Source organism: Diachasmimorpha longicaudata, chromosome 3, assembly GCF_034640455.1.
Source record: "Diachasmimorpha longicaudata isolate KC_UGA_2023 chromosome 3, iyDiaLong2, whole genome shotgun sequence".
NCBI lineage: Eukaryota > Metazoa > Arthropoda > Insecta > Hymenoptera > Braconidae > Diachasmimorpha > Diachasmimorpha longicaudata.
Genome location: NC_087227.1, coordinates 5,837,085 through 5,850,128, shown reverse-complemented (window position 1 = coordinate 5,850,128; position 13,044 = coordinate 5,837,085). Strand labels below are relative to the sequence as shown.

General features: G+C 37.0%; 1 protein-coding gene across 1 annotated transcript; it reads right to left on the bottom strand.

Annotated features, from left to right (window-relative positions):
• Nucleotides 1–43: 43 nt before the first annotated feature.
• On the bottom strand, nt 44–12,572 carry LOC135161019 (receptor-type tyrosine-protein phosphatase N2). The gene is made up of 10 exons (XM_064118255.1): nt 12,381–12,572; nt 10,179–10,282; nt 9,151–9,204; nt 7,458–8,662; nt 6,727–6,853; nt 6,583–6,650; nt 5,965–6,354; nt 5,498–5,719; nt 3,452–3,870; nt 44–3,073 (listed from the first exon to the last, which is right to left on the bottom strand). Exons 2-10 carry the CDS (start codon nt 10,270–10,272, stop codon nt 2,806–2,808), a joined length of 2,847 nt encoding a protein of 948 aa, XP_063974325.1. The 5' UTR covers nt 10,273–10,282; nt 12,381–12,572; the 3' UTR covers nt 44–2,805.
• Between the last annotated feature and the right edge of the window lie 472 nt (nt 12,573–13,044).

Genomic DNA, 13,044 nt, shown 5'->3' with positions numbered 1-13,044 from the left:
AAAATTGCGGTGAATAGCAAACTTTTCTCCAGTCATGAGTTAATTTCTTGAGGGAATTTACTTATTTTATTCTTGGTTTTACTAATTTTTTACAAATTGAAAAATTAGAAAAATGAGATTTCATGTTCATCTAGTTTTTTGTTTTTAGTTTAATTGACACAATAATTCCCATTGTTTTGACTATTCTCTCTCACGGATTGAGATATGCTCTTGTATGAACAAAGATACAAATGACCATCAATGGATTAATCTAAAAAAATGGTCAAACCGAATTAAAAATAAAATTCTTCCGCAAATGGGGGGCGGGGGGAGGATCATTTTGTAGATAGTTATTCCATATTGGGCCTCGTAATTGGACCAAGTTTCATTGGGCAATAACATCCTATCAGAAAGTTTAAAAAATTGTTGCATTCAATTTCATGGTTTCCTGATAATTGACTGTTCGACATTTTCTAATGGAATTGCAACAAATTCATTTGGAAGCATACTATCAATAAAATCTATAAAAATAAAAAAAATTAAAATGTAATAACGTACAAAGTAACAGTTAGATGGCCTTTATCAGATAGACGTAAAACCCAGCTTCGGTATTTATGTCAGAATCCAATCCTTCACCGCTTACAATAGTGTAATTGAACATGAAAAAATATTCCTAGAATTGATGTTTATGAGACTCGTCATTATACTCAAGCCTAGCGATTTTAAATAGCCATAAAGGTAATTTATTTATACTAATTTTTCACTTTCATGGATTTATTTTAATTGCTTCAAGTCCATTGAATAATAAACAAATTAATACTTAGTTGAAAGCTGCGTTCCATTTCTCTTTGAGTTTCATAAATTGTTCTTTTGGTTTTATCCTTTGTTTAAATAAATTGTTATCCATTACGCAATGACCATAAAAATAAAACTTAGGGGTTTTCAATTAAACTATTGGCCAATAATCTTGTTCGAGTAATCTAATTTAGTTGGAGGGTCAGGGGGGTTTGTAGTATTATTTGCCAGAACCCTAAATAACATTTGGATTTGAAGTAAAAAAAATGAGTGAACAACGAAACTAAAACAATTCAAAATGTCAAAATGTTCCAAGTGACTATTGTTAAACATAGACTGCATTTTAATATTCATTCACAACATATATTAGTATATATTCGCCATTAACATGATATAGACTTATATGTATACATAATTTTTTTTTCTTCATATAATGTATTAATATAATTTGTTGCTCTGTTACTTCATTTATGCATAGGTACGTCGTTCCTCGTCTTTTACACAAAAATATAGAATCTATAAGAGTAGAAGTTGCCAAAAAAAGATCCACTCAGTTTTTTAAATTTTCTCTTTAAATCTAAATCAACAAAAAAACTAAGATTATATCAATTTTTTGTTGACAAAGTTTTTGGCAAATTGATGATTAAGCTGGAGTTATGAGGTATTTTGCATGATTGATATTGTAATATATAGATTCGTACACTGATTACTGCACCATTCATTATTGCTAATTACACAATTCATTAATTGTATTAATCAATATAAGAATTTTCCTCAGAAGACGAGGTCAATTCTTGTAAAATAAAAAAAATACAATTGAAAAAGGATAAAACAGATTTTTACAAATTAGATCAATAGAAATGAATAAAAATTGTTGACAAAATAATCTGATATATAATCACAATAATGACTAATTCCTCGCAGTTACGAATGATTTTAAGGCAAAATATCAAAAGCGCTACTTTTTTTTCATGAGAACATCTTTTTCTAATGAAAATTCTCAAATAAAAACGGTAAAAAATGGCTAATTAATTATTTCTCAATGCAGTAAATAAATAAAATTTACGTGACGAGGAATGTCGAGACACGCGCGAGCATCCAATCTTAATACTGGAAATTACAAATATTAGGGAATTTATTCTGTTTTATTAATGAAAATGGTATTCCATGGGAGGCTGGTGCCATAGAATCACATTCGTAAATTAATAATGATGATTTACTTTTTTATTGACTCCTCGCACGAGCCCTGACGTAATTCCTAGGTTATCCCCTCTTCCATAAAATATTTTTTGTCCGATACAAACAAAGGATATCAAGTTTTATTTCTAAAAAAAAACTTATTTCTTTGTAATTGAAAAATATTTGTTTATCGATTAATGAAGGATTCTATAATGAAGGTCAAACAATCACTCGATTGACGAAACCCTCATAATATTTAAGGGAAGAAATAATCTAATTCACAGGATTCAGTTCAATCGATAGTTCTGTAACTAATTTTTGTGCACCAATGCAATAATTTTTTTAGTTTTTTTTCTCTGTCTCGTAGTCAATCATCGAACATTAATTCCCTCCCTTATCAATGATTCTGCGTAATAATTTCTTTATATCCAGCTAAATCAAAGACAAGTCGTTGTTAATCGCAAAAGGAGAAATTACGAAAGGCAATTTTCATCTTTAAATTAAATGGATGGACAATTCCTTTATCAACATAATTAATTTATCTCTGATTTTTGGTTGATTGTAGGCCGTTGGATCCAAATTTACTCAACCAAAATTAAAAAGCAGACACAAGACCTGTCGATAACTTATTTTGAGTTTTATAGCTTATCTCCAATTTCCGATATGAAAATAAAAAATTAATTTAATAAATCGGCCAGAATTGACGTTTGTTGAACGGAAAATTGACGAAAATTTGAAATTTGACTAATTACTAAGATTTTCAAGACATACATCTGCCCTTCATGACATCCTTACCATTTTTATTTGCTCCACTTGTCAGATAATTGATAATCTCATAGAGGATATTCATTCTTATTTATCTGACCCCGAAGAGGATACAGATGATGTATTCTGGGTCTTGTCAGTTGATGGCACAGGGAGAGCCTTGAGTATGGCATGCACCTCTTCAGCCACGGCTACAAGGACAAATTCAAATTGTTGTTTATTTGATACCATTCCTGGGCGTTGATCTCTGATATGCTCCAGAGCAGCTGCGATATCGATTTCTTTAGCTCCCTTCGCCATTCGATTAAGGACCATGTCAATTAAACAGTAAGTGCCTGTCCTGCCTGCTCCATTACTGAAAAAAGTGTAAATTTGACTCGAAATTTATTTGCGGGGAAATTCCATGGTGATGGGAGAGTTGTTAACATAATAATCAATGAGATAGAAAATCTGGAAAAAAAACGAAATTGAAATGAAAACTGGAGTTCAATAAAGTTCTACTCTGGAGTTAATCACATTACGATCTCAATTGATGAGGAGTGATTCGTTATAATTAAATCTGAGACGAAAACAAAGATTATTTATACCCCTTTGAGAAGAATACGAATATTTCAGAAACTAGGGTCGACAAAATCTTTTAATAAAAGTCTCGTTTCATCCAAACACTTAATTACTTCGGCAGTAGTTTCCCAAACTATTAAAGTATTTCCTCGAATCAATAAACAGTTCCTACCTGCAATGAATCACAATGGGACAGCTTCGCCCTCTGTATGACTTATTGACCTTTCTCCTAAATTCTAACAATGCCTTAGTAGAATGAGGCACCCCATTTTCTGGCCACGAAAGGAAATGGAATTGCGTGACAGTTCTAGTTTCGCCAGTTCGCAGATTCTTGAGATAGAACGAACGCACCAAGTAATCATCGCACCAGATATGTTCAGATACGAGGTGAACCTCGTAGATGTGATACAGTTCAGATCCTTCTTCTGGCCAATATCGATGGCACATTGCCTGTCCTTCTTCGGTTAATCGGGTTAACATCACGATAACAACACTCCCTTGCTCCCAAACTAATTGCCAGAAGTCTGATGAGGTCTGAGGAAGGGGCCCCTGGGTTGCAATATACGCTGGATTCCGTGGATCGTGGTCGGTCTGAATCAACGAAGCACAATTATTGTTAATTATGTTTGCATTTTTTTAACAATAAATCTTGAAGAAATTCGGTCATTAATGATTGGTGAAAATGTAAAAGCTGTGAAATGCAGATATTTTTTATATCACTTGTGCATAAAATTTCACTTTCTCCACATTGTAATGAGAAATTCGATTTAAAAATCGTGCGGAAACCATCTTGTGATCCTGGGGAATGCAGCACTCGTCTTCGGTGAGTGCTACGCACCTTCTATAGATCAGCAAAAATATTTTTCTATCCTAGGGCGGAAAGTACTCACTTTCCGCGCGCTGTTGAGGCAGGAAAACTCAAACTTTCCAGCTCATCTGCATGGTAAATTCCTATTTTGGTTCCTGAAGAGCGAGAGAGAAACGAGCCGTTTCTGTCCTTGAGAGGCAAGTCACTTCCTAGAGCGGAAAATTCTCACTTTTCTCTCGCTCTTCAGGTCGCAAAATACAGACGTTTCTTTGCAGTCGTGTTGAAAAATAGCGTGTGCAACTCGAGCGAGAAATATGATGGAAAAAACTGTCTCCTCTCTACCAATTTTAATTGTATTTTGTACTAATTGGTGACCTACATTTTTACACGTCAAAATACAAGAAAAACAAAAAAAAACAGGAGGAAAATTCAACTACCGTGACCCTGACTATTAGTCCTACTTCTATATTTAATCATTCCACTCGATGCAATAAATTTTAATAATTCATGAATCATATAGTGCATTCGCATTCCCAAAAAAATCGAGCCATTAAAATTTGTGTATTTAAATGATTAAAGCAACCTATACTAAATGCCAAAGCATCAAACCTCCAGATTAAAAAATTTAATTAAAAAATTCACAAGCCAATGACGATTGAGAAAATAAATAATGATCTACACTGTCTGCTTCGCATTCCTAACTTTAGCACGAGCCAAAAGCATTAATACATCATATTCTCCCCCACTTGTAGAAAAATAACCGCACATGCTTCATAAAGCAGCAATTCGCATTAGAATGCACGACAGCGTATTTCGCACCCCCGAAAATCCAAGAAGTTTCATCCCTCATTTCAACTTACCGGGGTCTGAATTATTTATCAGCCGCATCCACAAAATAATTCCGTAAATATCATTGGCTCAAATTTGATCAATTGTCATTCTATGGAAAATCAATGGATTAATGGAAATATATAAATAATGCGAAGTTATGTTTTTTTTTATTTATCTTCATTCTCTCGTCAACGATGAGGGAAACAATAACAAAGTAAAATTTGATCGTATTCGCTCGATAATTTCATTTAATTAAGAACTTTTTCATTGTCAAGTTTGAGGGAAATACCGAGAGATTATTTGTATTAGTGCCGAAAGTCACATACTCGTTTATACTTGAAGTGAAATTTTACGCACGCCCCGGACGTGAACTAAAGTCCACTTTTCACATTTAGTAAAGCCTCTCAGGCAATTTTCTTCCCATTAAATAAATCCACAGTTGAAATCTTCACTTTACAGATTTTTTCAACGAGATATCCTCGGTTGAAAATTATATTCAACCAACTTCCGAGTCATAAATAATGTCACAATAATGATAGATTATAAATTATAGACATTTTTTTCTGTTTGATTACTTACGATTGTTGATGCGTTGATGTAATCGGAATTGTTGAGATTCGAGAGGTCATTGAGAACTATTCTGGAATGATCGTAGGGGAATGCGGAACCAGGGCGATTTTTATCGATATTTTCATTGTTCGTGGCGATCGCGATAGACGATGGGTCAGTCTCGTAGGCGCAGATTACTGCCCATTCTTGATCCAACCGATCTTTATTCTTCAAGTGATCCTCCATGTACATCTGGTGATGATAATTGTTATTAGTTCATCGCTTTCGTCTTCGACATTCTCAGAAAGTGCTAAAAAATAAAGTTAGTAATTCCAAAATCAGACGCCTCCGGCGTCTCTTCAAACGCCAGTTGTAATTACTCAGAAATTAGTGGGGTAAAATGAGTCTTAAGCGAAAGATGTTCGGTGATTAGTGAGTTCCTATTCCAGTATTCTTTTGCACGACATCTAAGGTTGAAAAATGAGGTATATAATTACCAAAACCATATGTCCAGTAGCAATATCCATATTGGTGAGAGTTGCGGGATCATCTCCACCCCAGGAACTGGTGCTCGATCGATTTGACTCACTCTCCTTGGACAAACTAATTATCCTGGGTGACTCTGGTTTTTCCGACGTTACTGTTGGCACTTTTGCCTGCATTCGCGCTCTGCACAATTCCTGATAGTCCTTAGACGCTTCTGGATCTGGTGTTGTCAAACCCGCTAGTTTTCGCCTTGTTTTTGATTGACGATGGACTATTATGATCAAGACTATTGATGCCGCCGCGACCGCTCCCATCACCACACAAGCTATTATCTCGATGACATTCTGTGAATTTGCCTCCACAGTGTACACTTGGGGGAATTTCACCAGTGGTATTTGAGTCTGAGGAGGGGAAAAATGATGGAATTCAATATGTGGATATTTTCGTGAGAATTTTTAAAAAATTCTAAATGGCAGTGAATAAAATATAATATTCAAAGCGTCAATTATGAATAAATATTCTGTTAACATCGGAGTAAAAAAAGGGTAGTAAATGAATTTTGAGTTTGTGCGAGGGACCCTCAAGTCTGGAATTAAAATTTGAAAAAATAAACAGAAGATTTATTTTACCTTATCACCAATTCCGGCTTCCGTCATTCTCATATTAGCAATCTTCTCCAGGTCCTCGCGTATACTCGCTGGAAACATCATCACAGTTATGAAATAATTATATAATTATGTGACATAATAAATGCACAACGGAAATGAACTTACACAGTAATGAAACAATTTGAGTTGCATTCAATTTCATTTTATTTGTCATCACCGTAAAGATAACTTCAGCCCTGCCGACTCGGGTTCCCCTTAGGTCATTCATTTCCAGGCCAAGGAGTTTGGCAACCTATTTCGACACCGTTATCATTAAATATCGTTGGATTACGGGGACGACACTCTATTAATTAATAACATGGACGGGAGGGTTTCTTAATCAGAGAGAAATATAGATGATGATCTCCTCCATATTTCTGATACTCAACAGACCAGAAGATAATCGTCCTTGGACAGACTTGACAGGCATTCCTCAGATGATTTTGAAGTCATCGTGAGAGATTCGAGGGAGATACGCAACAATAATATGATCATGATCTAATTTGAACCTTGCGGAGTCCGATGTTTTCTCAGGCACTTGCCCTTTAAGGAACCGTTAAGATGAACAGATGGAAATGAAGTGAGAGAAAGACGCCGATGCAATGGTGACAATCAATAATTCCTCTGATTCAATTTGACCTTTGCATAAACTTCATGAAGATGAAAAGGGAAATTACCATCATTTGATTTTTGATGGCAGCCTGAATCGTCAAGTTCTCCTATACATATATTGATCTACATATGTAGTGCATAAGACATAACTTTTGGGAAAATTCCTGCACAACTTTTTTGGTGGCAGACTAATCCAAATGGTTTGGATGCATTAAAATTATTTCTGATGACATTCTAATACTCACCGATTTAGTAATGATCTGTCCATCAACCCAATTACGAATGTCCTTATCAAACTTGATGAACACATGATCCATATCCACCCGACCAACATCAACATTCTCAATTTTGGTAATATCTCCCCCAGCAACATACTCCTTCTTGACCAAATTTCTTCTGCTCCCCTCGACGCCTGTCTCATCATCATTCGGTGGAATTGTCTGCATTTTAAACGCATAATTATTCGTCGAATAGTACGGTCCAGGTTTCTTCACGTCGAGTCTCTCGGGTCTTTTGAATCCGGACAAGTCTTCAGCAATCTGCCAGTAAGGAATGCCATTGTAATCACCCAAATCGAGTTCAGGTAAATCTTGGCCTTCGTCCTCATCGCTCTTCTCCTGCTGTTCTCCGCCCTTCAGATCTGCACTAGCTTCAAAGTACTCCATCAGATCCTCAAGGTCAGCTCGGTTTGTATCAAAGAAAGTTGAGTTGATGGTTTTTGGACGAAAAGCATTGTCACTTCGGCCAAAAGACTCTGAATACTCGTCATCGTACGGTTCATCGAGGAAAGCCAGTGCTGTCCTCTGGCTGTGTCGTCGTGATCTCAACATCTTGGTTTGCTCAGCAGCCCTGAGAGCCTCTGCCTGCTCCTGAAGTCGTTGGGAAACTTCATACAACTCCTCGTCGTATCTGTTAGCTTCGTCTGATTGATCTGAATTATCAGGAAAAATGATCCGCCGTTCATCCCCTATCTCGAAGCTTGGATACAGATCCAACCGGTGCATTTTGCCCCGCTGATCAGTGATATCATCATTAATATTGACTTCAGTTGTTTCTGCGTTCGGTGGTAGAGGAGGTGGGTAATAGAGCTCATTGGCGAAATCACCGTAACCGTGGCCGCGGGTTGGCATGTAATTGACAACCGCCAGTGGAGATATTCCATCGTCGTTGGGATTCAAACTAATTTGATGCATTTCCTGGCTACGAGGAGGGGGCAGATCGGCGAGATCATCGCAAGTGAAATCATCGGGAAGGGTCTCGTAGCGAATGCTGTTCAAAGTGGAGGTTATGGTGCACTGGGTGTAGGGGTGCGACCATTGGTAATTGTCCACGACTAGTTTCTCGAGAACTGAACGTAGAAGCTCGAGCTCCGAGGAGTCCAGATCGTAACGGTAGGCGGTGGACGTGTCCAGAAGGGAATAGACCTGGATGCATTTACCGAAGGCTGCATCTGGTGAGAAGATTTAAGGGCTAGTTCGGGGCAAACGTAGGGCCATTTAACTTTAATTAATATAATTCAATGAGTAATTAATTATTGAGCAGAGAGGGAGTTGATGTGTGAAAAAAACATTTGGAAGAATATTATGAATTTATTATCTCGTCATTATCATATTACAGAAAATACAGAAGCATTTTTTTACTTGTTGGTAAGATAGAAGTGCTATTGAGGGAGATGAGTAGGTGACCTGTTAAACAATCGCGATAATTTTTAATAAAAAATCCTACTAACAAATTGGTAGAGAAATATAGTCAAAACAAACTTTCATTAATCACTCGTTTGACTGTAACTTTAGACGTTTTCTTGTAAAATTGAATGTCAACGTATTTCATTAATTTTTCTTAATTCGTCCGGTTCTAATTGGCCTGATATCTGAATCATTATAGGAGGACTAATGACTAAGGACATCATATTGAATGGCCAGATCATCAAGTACTTACCATCGTAGCACGTCTCGTCCGAAGTTCGACATAATGTCTTGTCGAATAAACATCCTGAAACATTAAACGGTGACTATTAATTGAATTCCTTCTAAATTGATTTACATTGTTGTTTGGGTAGACGATCGATTACAGCACGTGACATTATTAACCGCTTACTGCGCGTCATGAGAGGCCAACGAACAACTATTTTTGCACGTGTTCGATCGTACGTCGATCGATCTGATAATAAATTCGGACGTCATTGTTGAGATTTGTTTTTTGGTAGATTTTCATTCAATTCATTTAATGGAATGGGCGATAGTTAAATCACTAGGTTCGACTTGGTCAATGATTACTCTCTTAAATTCGGAGTTATTGCTCAGAAACTTGGCCCAGAGATAAGTCAACTTATATTGTTTTAACTCTTCGCTACTGAATAGAACTGACGTCACTGTCATAATCTGCATCGTGTAACAAATCTTCCTTAGCCTTTCTGCCCTCGATTGTTTCATCCCCTGAATCAACAGAGAACCGGAGAAATGCGTGGGTCGATGCTTGATAATGTAACAGGCAAGGAACAATCAACCCCTTTCTCTTTCCCCTCTCGTTCCTTTTTATTATTTTAGCTCCACCCTCTGGGCCTTTGTTCTTTCTATGAACGTTCGTATACATATGAAGACGTCCGTGACAATGGAGCTGTGAAATGGGATAGGATTGGGTGTATGTAGGTGGAAGAAGACGTGAAGATATTAACACTTGGTAGAGGTTGGTCATAACAATAATATAAACTGTGACTAACAGTAGATAAGAGCTACGATTTTTGTCATGTCTTGGGGAATTATTTACGGTTATTTGTGACCTATCAAGTATAAACCTCACATGTTGACATTTGTTCATTGGAATTCTCCCAGAGTAAAGCTTGAGTAACTGGAAACAAAATCAATAGCAAAAACACTTATCATGCGGGTGCTCACATTTTAAAAATTTGTGCTTTTGATGGACTGAATTAAATGGGATTTCATTAGTGATATTTTTAGTCAACTTACCAACTTCACCAACGCCATAAACTCCTGAGTCCTTTAGCAGGAGAATCAGGATAATTGAGAGGCAGACTCCTTCCCACCACCTTTTTCCACCCATCGAAATAAATCTGAATATTTATGTCAGGAAAAATGAATAATTAATTTTCCATGAATGAATAATAAATAGATAATCAGGCTGTAGTCATTACGAATCAGGTAGAACCTCGTAACAGATGTTGGGAGGGATCTTTCGGTTTCTGGTAACTAATCAATTTTCCTATCCTGTCTTATCAGTTTGGACAATCATCAGAGTTCGACTTGATTTAACTATATGAATAATTATATAAATTTTGTAATTGTATAAGTATCGACTTTCCATTAATCAAAACAACTCGATTAAATAAAGAACAAGTTCGCGCCGGAGAGGCCCCGCACGCAAGGGGTTATATCCAAATTTAGTCAGACCTGGCGGACCCCGGTAAGTCCCATGGACTGGATCGGAGGAACTCCCCTAGTTTCATTACTGATAATTATAAAGACAAATCGAGGATTTAATTTTAAAAATCCGTTCACTCATGAGTTTATGGATCACTTCTATAAAAAAAACGATTGAACCCGGGATCCTGAATACACCTACGCTCTGACCGCTAAGCTATCGTTCCAATCACTACATTATGAATCTCGTAGTGTCAATATAACATTCGTTCAGATGTATCATCACCAAATATTATTTATTCGCTGTTAATAAATATTAATACACGTTTTCTAAATAGACTTGTTATAATAGGATTGTTTATCTCAGGATCTCCCTCTCTCTACACACTTTCACCCTTCCCTCACATCCATTTACGTGCCACCCTCCTGATTTCTGATGCTTAGGATTTTGACCTTTGGGTCGTCTGACTCTTGTGATGATCAGGCCCTAATGAAGTCTGGCATTCATGACATGTAATGCTGGATGAAATGGCATGAATGCTCAATGCACAGGATGGGGTGCCTACAAATATTGAGAATCGCAGATATGAGAAGGGGAGGATTTGCAGACAGGGCTAGGGAAGAGGCTGGTCAAATGAGAAATTGTAATCAAAATAATTAAGTCTCACTGAATTAATAGTTTCGTTAATTTAACAATCAGAGAATGTCCCCAGAATGTCTCTTGAATTCACAAAAAACTCACAAAAAAATATATATATGCTAATAATTATATGTAATATACGCCAAATATAGATAGATTCGCCGAGACAGGAGAAACGGGCGAGTGTTGGCCGATGGCCGGCCGATTGTTGGGGCAAAATTTCCAGCCCTGGCCCGTCCCTCATCCCCTATCAGAGCAACAAAATTCGTAAAAAATGGCAACTTCATCTTATCTGATATGGAACCCTATTATAAAAAAGACAAACCTCGAGACTATTGACATGTCGAAAGTCTCCCACGTTTATTCTTCATCGGTTCAGTCGTCTGAGGCGGCTAATGCGAATTCAGAACCCATTCAATATTAAAATTTTTAATCACCATTTGTATAATTACAGCGCACGTTCGGTGTAATTAGGAAAACATCGAGAGATGATCGACGATGGTGTTGATTTCGATCACGTTGACTTCACAGGGAATACGTGCCGTATATTTATCTTGACAATTGCGACGACAATCATAAACACCTCACCATATGACGCTCGATATGATCCATTTGAATTTCCACTCTGAACTGTATAACTCTACGCAAGCCCGTCACAAGACCTTTTGTTGTAGCTTACAAAATACCCAGAAATACCTACCCCCTCCCCAATATTTGCATAATACTCAATCAATCCGGCTTATCTAAACATCCATCCACCCCCACTCCTCAGTTCATCTTCATTGCATCGGTACGTCTAAAAAAATCAATAAATTCCCGACACGTTAACACTCATTATTGGCACCTGCTGTTGAAGCTCGTAAAGCCTTTTCTATTGCAAAGCGCAGAATAATTAATTATTGCGGACAAGAAAAGATTTTTCAGACACCGGTGGGAAGCATCAGGTTGTAGTCACGTTTCACACCCCCCCGGGCATTCCCATAGTTCAGACTACGACGTTACAATAACATCTTGTGATTTAACCACGCCTCGACACAGTTTACCCAAAAATAAACAAATAGTAAACAACAAAATTAAAAAATTGACCCCCAACTTTATTTCATATTTTAAACTGATGATAATCTGTTTTTTTGTAAAAAAAAATTATATACCTTTCAGATTCAATGACGCATAATCTCAAGGTCTTAACACTTGTCCTCACTTGTTGTTAATTAAGGGATTATTGATAATGGAAAATTTGACACTATTCGTATTTTTTTTTTTTTAATAATTCTTTTTTTGTTTTGATTACATTCTAGGGGAGGAAGTAATGTTTCCAACCCCCGACGATCCTCCCTCGGCGCGGTGATGTCCACGACTGGTTTGCAAGATAATGGTGGGAGTAACAGTAGTGGGAGTATTTGACGGAGAATCGATTTTTGGGTGAGCCATACTGGGCAAGGCGAGGACGTACCGCCCACGCTTTGCCCTTTACACGAGCCGGCTTTTCCGTTCATAGAAATATTATTCAGACGAGGATGGGATATTGTCGAGAGTAGGCGATGATTTTTTTCTGTGAATGAATATTTTGGAATTTAATTTTTCAATTTTTTTTACGTTCCAGCTGCTTGAACCCCAGGTGATCACTACATCAGGTCTTCTGATACTGAAACTCGAGGGTGTCATGAGGGTATAAAAAATTAAAGTTGGAACTATAGGGTGTGGGTGTCCTGAGAAGGGCTTAGATCATGTGCTGTGGCAGTGCACATTATATTCCAATGGACACTTAGGAATTTATAATGAACTATTAGGGGAAAAATGGTTCCATCCCTCCAT

What these genes read in the sequence shown, in the direction of transcription:
- LOC135161019 (XM_064118255.1), bottom strand. Translation starts at nt 10,272, where the DNA reads ATGGGTGGAAAAAGGTGGTGGGAAGGAGTCTGCCTCTCAATTATCCTG. An exon ending in GGACGAGACGTGCTACGATG is followed by an intron (nt 8,663 to 9,150) that starts GTAAGTACTTGA and finishes TCTTCTCACCAG; the next exon opens with ATGCAGCCTTCGGTAAATGC. An exon ending in GACAGATCATTACTAAATCG is followed by an intron (nt 6,854 to 7,457) that starts GTGAGTATTAGA and finishes GTGTCGAAATAG; the next exon opens with GTTGCCAAACTCCTTGGCCT.